Source organism: Fopius arisanus, unplaced genomic scaffold (assembly GCF_000806365.1).
Source record: "Fopius arisanus strain USDA-PBARC FA_bdor unplaced genomic scaffold, ASM80636v1 scaffold00108, whole genome shotgun sequence".
NCBI classification, from domain to species: Eukaryota; Metazoa; Arthropoda; class Insecta; order Hymenoptera; family Braconidae; genus Fopius; species Fopius arisanus.
This window is the reverse complement of record NW_011887847.1, coordinates 196,479-204,565: the sequence shown is the minus strand read 5'-3', so window position 1 is coordinate 204,565 and position 8,087 is coordinate 196,479. Positions and strand designations below refer to the sequence as shown.

The 8,087-nt window shown below is 43.8% G+C and overlaps 1 protein-coding gene across 1 annotated transcript; it reads right to left on the bottom strand.

The window, feature by feature from the left end:
- Nucleotides 1-3,401: 3,401 nt before the first annotated feature.
- Nucleotides 3,402-7,746, bottom strand: LOC105271372 (zygotic gap protein knirps-like). The gene is made up of 3 exons (XM_011312893.1): nt 7,726-7,746; nt 6,630-6,779; nt 3,402-5,385 (listed from the first exon to the last, which is right to left on the bottom strand). Exons 1-3 carry the CDS (start codon nt 7,744-7,746, stop codon nt 4,234-4,236), a joined length of 1,323 nt encoding a protein of 440 aa, XP_011311195.1. The 3' UTR covers nt 3,402-4,233.
- Nucleotides 7,747-8,087: the final 341 nt, after the last annotated feature.

Below are 8,087 nucleotides of genomic sequence, written 5' to 3'. Positions count from 1 at the left end.
CTCGATACGGCCAACTCAAACGCCAGGTGGAATGAGTGGCCAATAGCTTACATAAAGCCTTAAGGAATTGGTTTACCATGTTTGGGATGAATTTATTCCAACTCTTGGCATTTTGTTTCACCTGGGACTGATTGAGGAATTGACGAGTCAACTGCTCAAAGTGTCAGGTTCAGGATAAACTCCACCATTTTTCATCTCTCGGATTTTTTCATTCTCCTGGCAATTTTTTTTACATCGACATAATAATTCATGAAAGACAATGATATAAAGTTTAAACATTGGTTCAATTGTCAAGATGAATCCCTTGATCAGTCATACGTCATGTCCCAGCAAAATGAGAAAAGGTGTTGATCACTCGATTCACCTGGCATCTCCAACTCATAGATGAAGTCAGGTGGATGGAACGTCTCAATCATGGAGGCATTGAAAACGATCTGCCTATTCGCACACCGAACGATTATAAACTCGTTCGGAGAGTAACCGGAGAGGCTGGCGGGACCACCGAGTACTCGTAACTCGATGCCTGGTAATTACACTCACCATTGCCCATCCCCAAGTAATGCGTGTGATCTAGAATACTCATCTCGGCAAAGGGACAAAAAATCAATTTTTTATTCGAATGAGTTGAGGGCGGGGATGATTTTATCTCGCGATAAAATCATATACATTCATCCATTTTATCATTTACGTTAATTATTACTTCGGGGCTTTTATTTTTCACACCTAAAATATATGAAAATGCAGCCAACACATGAATTTCATTTTTCAGTACATTATTTTTACGAAAATATTTTTTTAATACTCATTCATTCACTTTATTAATTTCATCACTTACCGTAATTATTTCCGGGTTGTGATTTTTCTCATTTTGTTGACTGGTATCTTATGAGTTTGCGAAAAAAATCGGTTTGAAATCGAGATTGAATCGTCAGAATTGCCGGAAAAGATCATTACAAACGCCACATGTGTATTTTCATCTCCGGACATTATGATTTCTCACCCTGTCTTGAGGCTGTCACGGACCTCTGGATATCCCCTCGGTGCTGAAGCAATTTTCCTGAAACCCCATTAACCCTTTGGAGATGAAGAGTGATCTATGGGTGAGAGGGGCATGCCCATCCTATCCACAGAGAGAGAGACCATTGCTTCACTCGAAAAGGATGCGCCACTATTTTCAAACACGATCTCAGTCCTTTGAAGTGATTATTTTGGAAATGCGAAGCTTTCAGGTCATGGCGAAGAGCTTAGATCTCGTTGGAAGCATGAAGGAAGTGCGCTGGGGTCATGTGCTCCTCGAGACGCTTATGTAAACCATATACAAGCCATCGCCGTTTATCGAATAATATTATGGTGCAAGAGGAGCCTGTTCATTCTCCACTCCGAGGGTGTGCGTTGCATTCTCTCGAAATGATATGATCAGTTAAATCCACTCGATGCACGTAGTATAAATTTTTTTTATTAGCTAGAAATAATCGGGATTACACACCAATGTGAAACTTTGATCTTGGTAATCATAACGTTATCAATAACGAAAATTTCTCAGTGAATTGTAAAATAATTAAAATCGTGATTGAGTGAGTGAAAAAAAAAGGATATGATTGAAGCGTTATTTATCCGCGAAAATCGCGAGATTCCGTCATCCTAGAGTTGATTTTCAATCCGAAATGGACTTGAATGATTTTGCAATGTTCGGTGGCAACTGCACGCCGATCGTTTATGTCCCTTTGGTCCGGTTAGCGCCCGTTGACAAATTTGACAAGGTACGCAATCGATTGCTCTTAATCGGTGGTAATCGATACAGCGATCGGACTCCATTAGACATTGAATACCCGATATCTCGCCGTCTCTCTGACCAGCTCGATTGGCTTTTCGATCACGTCGTGATACTCTATTCCACGAGAAAATCGAGCACCGGTGGGCTTTTCTCCCCAGGAGACACGTCACATGTCACATTGCCCCGAGTATCCAGGGACCGGTGTTTATTTTTTCACTCGTATTTATTTTTACGTTATTTATGCCCGGGCGTTTCTCCTCATCCGCATCCTCGGTCAACCGCAAAAATTGAAATATTCCAGAGACGTGATCGGTATTTCGGCGACGGCTTTTTGCCGCTCCGTTAAGTCAAAGCCAAAATTTCAATTCCAAAATTAATGTATAGTTACGATGCAATTTTGGTAATTGAGATCGTTCGGAAATTTATCACCCGACTACTTGGAAAATTCCTCGGGAATAAATAAAAATGTAATATGTGAATTAATATTTTAAAAAAAGGGGGAGATGCTTGATGGATTGTCGTCGTGGCATTGGCGGATCGTCGATCGGCAATTTACGGCCCACCGCGGCGTTAAACGACGCGCGCCGTAGGAGAGCGCCGCAAGAGTCGTGCCATAGCGGCCCAATTACTTCGAATTGAGTTATAACCGGATCAAATTGCCGATAATTGCCGATTGCATAGCTTAATCGCTGTATCCACTGCTTTTTTCATGCATCCGATGGCTTGCACGTGCCGACTCATTGCACTTCCTTCACGCTTTTTACAAAGATAATCCCATGAGAAATCGTTACCGGTGAGACAATGAATTTCAAATCAGCCTCTATCTTCATCAACTCATCATCCCTTCCATTTTCTTAGCTACAATCATGACAAGTCCAAACGATTGTTTACCGATCTTAACAGTCCAAGCTGTTGACGCATTTCCTGGGCCGATTCATCAACAATCGGCATGTGAACATCCCTCATATTTTCAGACCCAATAAAAAATAATACCGATCCACCCATCAACAATAAACTCTATCTGTTTATACAAATGATGCATCAAGCTAAAAATAACCGGCGCACTAGCCAAGAATGTGCATCTCACCAAGGTCAAACGTCACGATCTCACGACAGGTATCGGTAACTCGATGATTTTGCAATCCACGCTCTTCCTGGTAGTATTGATTAATGTTCTCCAGTTCTTCGCATGTTTTCACGACTCCAAGGATCACCAACTCGGTATTCTCAAACGTACAACCTAAAAGCTGTTAAAAAATAGGGAGAATGTGTTGAGAAAAAAAAAAAAGCACCAAGGCCGATTGTTCTGGTCAGCACCTCGGAGTATCGCCCACGGTAGTTTTCTCCCTTGTGTACACACTTTCCTGATGCAGCTGAAACTCCTCCGATGTGATTTATATGCCAGCTAAGTGATTCCCTGTTCGGAAAATACAAGTTCCCTCCACCTCACCTTCACCGTACCTGAAGGATTTAGGATTAACGCACAGTCGTAAATATATCGTTTGGAAAATCAAAAGATCAGAGGGTTTGCGCTGCGCTTCCAATACATGTTACGCCTTTGCACTTCTGCAATTCATGGGCGAGCCTCGAACACAGGTTGGGTAATAAATGAACACAGGTGGACTTGTACCATTGAGAAATAAAAAAAATTTTTTTTTTTTTTTTTTTTTTATTCTGTCGCTTACTGGCCTCATCATCACCTCTTACATACTAGTATGTACAATATAAAAATTCTCGATTTATGATGATCAATTTTCATTATTTACAAATTGACAATTTTTTTTTATACCCTAGGAACATAATATTCGTTGATGGGGTTTTATGGAGATTCGTAGGATGAGAATTATTTAGTGCCCAATGTTACTGGCTGCCATTTCCTTAAATCTAACTCGCCATTTTCTAGTGTGTACAGATCGGCGGGAATGTGATCAAACGATCTGTTCCAAATAAATTTTCTGGCACGGAAGAAAATAATTGTCACGTTGCGCAATTTGTCAGTGATCAAATATTATCTGATCGATTATTGACAAGAGGATGATACAGGGTGACCGTCAGTGACTGTCACCTGACGGTCATATTTTTGTGAGCTGAGAGTTTTTCATTTCTGACGGTCACGACTCGCTCGATCACATCGCCACTGAAATTTTATTTATATAAATATATATTAAGGCACTTTAACATCTGGCCTTTCTAGTAAGTTTATGAATTGGGCGTACATAATTTATCTCGTGAAACAAGTATAGATTTAAAATTATCAATAAGGAAGGGGGATCAAGGGAAAACCATAAAACATACAAAATAAAACTCTTTCATCTAACTACTCAATAATAAATTAATTGTCTCCGTGATTTGAATAATATTATGTACAAATTGAACACAATGGTCAAGCTTGAACCCAGGTCCAGCCTCACTCTTCAGCCATTCGATGAAAAATATTGTAGAAAATAATATCTCTATATTCACAGCGAAAGTGATAATTCAGCAGGCCTTTTGACACCACACGTGAGATCGAGGGGTTTGCTTTTGGCTGTTGTCTCCTCGGTGAGATTGCCCCTGCTCTCGGGCCGGCTCTCGGTGTTCTGAACCGGACTCCTGCTGGGCCTCGGCGAACTCCTTGTGGATCTTATGCTGAGATCGATGGGCTCATCCTGCTCGACAGCTAAGCCACCAGGACTTGGACTGACCAGAAGTAGATCACCACCTCGTGGTGAGTGCTGAGATGCTGCTGGTGTTACCAGGCCAGGTGGTGGATAAATCAGACCAAGGCCATGATGTGGATGATAGCCAGTGGTGAGAGTGACTGTGGCATTGATTTTTCTCGGTGGGAATTCACGTTCGGACAGCGTTGGTGATGCAACTTTGAAGAAACTCAAAGCTGAATTGCTCCGCGATTCGTCGTGATCATTGCCATCGGCTGATGATGCTCCACTGTCACTGGGTGTGTCAGCTGTTCGGCCGTTGTACACCGGAAGGAACGGCCGGAAGACTTCGGGTGGACTCGATGGTAGAGTCATCATTTTATCCGGTGCAAAGTTCACGGGAAACATAGGAGAGGTCGTTGGGTGCTTGTAGCTGAATGGCGGTGGTGTACTGTCTCTCGGTGGGGTGCCAGGCTGATGCTGCTGTTGGTGGTGACCAGCTCGCTCTCGCTCCTTCTGCCAGGCGAGTAACCTCAGCTGATTTTGCAAGGCTACATCGTCCGGATGTGGTGACTTATTGCCTCGTTCGCGCTCCTGTTTCAGCATTGCCACGTGCAGCAGGTGTGACTGAAGGGCTAGGTCTTCTTGACTGGGAGATGCACGATCCTTGTCTTTGAAGACACTTGGAGTTGAATGGGATGGAGGAAGAAATCCTGGAAGAAATCCACCACCGAAGCCCGAGGGATTGCCACCCTGATTTCCGTTGGTCTGCTCTTGGAGGAGACAGTGAATCTTGAACCAATTCGATCGTCTTCCGTACCGCGAACCCGATTTCGACATACCCACCATCAAGCACTTGCGTAATCTACAGGCCTTACAGGCCGTTCGGTTCTTCTTGTTGATGACGCACACCCCACCGTTCTTGCACTCGGATATGCTGCCCAGGTTGTTGTAAGTCCGCCCGAAGAATGACTGCAAACAGAGAGCAATGAATTTGATCAATAATTGAAGCTGTTGAGATCTCAGGATGGAGAAATAATTCAACGTGATCGGTAAATAGAATTCAGTCGTACAGGTAAAGCTCATGCCCCGAGGCCTGCGCTTCAACGCCGTTGCATTTCCACGGGATTAAACGTCAGATTCTTAACGCGTGTCATGAGAATTAGCATGGCTAGGTCCATTTGCACCGATCCATGAGATAGGGAATATACCTCTAGCTGAAAGAGGCCCAGAGAAATGAGAAAGGGTGAGCCTGCACATATGGCGGCGTGGTCGATCGTAAAGTTAAATGCTTGTCGGCCGGCGATAAAACCGACTCGATGTAGAGAGAAACCCCACAGGGGATAGGCAAATTCAGCGAAGAAGCTGCTTACAACTCGGTTTATCGAGACCTAATTTACGAGCCGTTTGGGTCAGCCCAATTCTTTGACAATCATCTAGAAAATTCAGCGGTTCTTACTCGTAACGCTAAAGCACCGGAGACAAGTCATACTCTCGAGACAACCAGTCTATAAAAAAAGGTATTCAACTCATAGCAATTTGAGAGTATCCATTTGTAAACGATTCAGTCGCGCATTGAGACAGAGAATGTCGCAAATATTTTGTCAACAAGGTTTATAATTAATCCAGATCCAGTGAACTGATTCAATAAAAAATAATCAGGTCTGTTCCAAAGACGAATCTTGCATCATCGGGATTTTGAAGAGGTCATGACAGATTGAAAATCAACATCTGGTATCAGGCGATGATTGGAGAATGCAGGTACCTCGTGGGCGCGGAGGCCCAACTGCTGTGAGTTAACGGTTTTTTTATGTACCATTAAAAAAAAAATGCTGAGGTCAAATGAAGCGCTCGTGAGTTTGCGGGTGGACATTGAGGTCTTCTTGTCATCCACCAGCATGATGAGGGAGAACGCTGAGGAACTATTCTCACGGCAGCATTTCGCGTCAGTGACGTGAAAATGACGAGTCATTGCAGTACCTATATAACCTAACCACACATACGAGTAATGATGAGATACTGTGTGCAATTCTCCTTGCTGAGGTACAGCGATGCTGACACATTATGTATAATATCTGCCAGTTTGTCGCCCCGAGGGCGAGCAAGAAGAAATGAGTGAGATGAAAATGAATGGCATCGCGGGGATCGCACATTTGGCACGGTCGGATGGGGGTATAACCCAGAGTGGCTTTGTAATCTTACAGTAGCAATCTTACAGATCGTTGGGGTAGACTTGTCCAGCGAATGGCACATGGACTGCGGAATCGCACATCTGATGATCCGCATATACCGCCTGTCACAGCTACTGTGTGAAAGAGGTTATCGTGCCGTTGTCCAGCGGTTACCATTCCACCGCTGAGGGTCACCTGTTATTTCAATTAATTAAATCACATCGGTAATCTAAATTCACCTATCCCCATTATCGTTGCGCAATTTCGACACTCCCTCAAGAATTTCACGACCTGTATCTCTATTTTTGATACTTGACTCGGTTTATCACCGACAGCTAATCCACTTTGAACCGCTGTCGGTCACTCTAAAATACCATTTAGGGATCTCGCGTGCTACAAATCTGTCGCACGTCGACAGACAAACCGGAGGGATTATCTCAAATCAGCTGGTACGCCCGGAATCCCGGTGCTATTTGCTCAGCGCCTTATACTAACTTCTCGCATTGGAAAAACATCAGTTTGTAGTCAATGAGAACTTTCATCACTCAAACAACACATGTAGACTTTTGCAATAGCTCATAAAATAGTCAGGAGTTCATAAGAATTTAATTAAATATTCAGTCAGTTTTTTAAATTCACCATCACTCAAGTTGTGGCTTGACAAAAACAACTCAAAGACGTTTAAAATCCATTCCATTAAATGCATTACCCTCCCCCAGAAGAAGATCTGAAAGATCAAGTTTTCCAGTTATGAAGCACACGTTCCCGAGAAGTAGTTTTATATACCATCACCTGTGCCGTGAGACTATCCCACCCACCTAGGTCCATTTCACCTTTCCTTCGTCGCCCCCCCCCCCTGTTCCCCCCTCCTCACCCCTCATGTGCCACGGCTGTTATATACCCGCCGACCCATGAATCGCCAACACTGAATATGTATCCGTGTGTGCGTTGAACCGTCTACTCGTGTATCAACAATCTATATTAAGGACGTGGGAATGTGAAATGGCCTGTCCAGGCGTACTGTACCCAGTGCCTGAACAGTTGGCGCGCGAGTGCGCAGCACACAAGCTCAGGAAGATGCTTCTCTCATTTTTATTATTATTTTTTTTTTCCTTATTTCTTATCATCGTCTCTGACTCACTCGCACTTGCGCGGTGGTCATGTCTGCCTGTCTAGGCGACCGGGTGAGAGGGTTCCGTGTCGCGCGTCGCCGTCTTGACCTCGCTTGCATTTCCTCAGGTATATAACCTCACCATCATGGTGCACCGTGTGGTTCCCATAGCCACCTGTTGGCATCGTCAAGGAATTGGATGGGCCGACGGGCAAGACGTGCACGGGACACCACTTCCGGATCCATGACAACCGGTATTTTTCACTGCCACTGATGAAAATATATTATTCTCTCTTTCGGTGTACCATTGAATTGCTCACAAATCGACGCTTTCAAATTACTATAAGTCGAATACATTGTCTTCATTTTTCCAAGTTCCTGCAATTGGGATG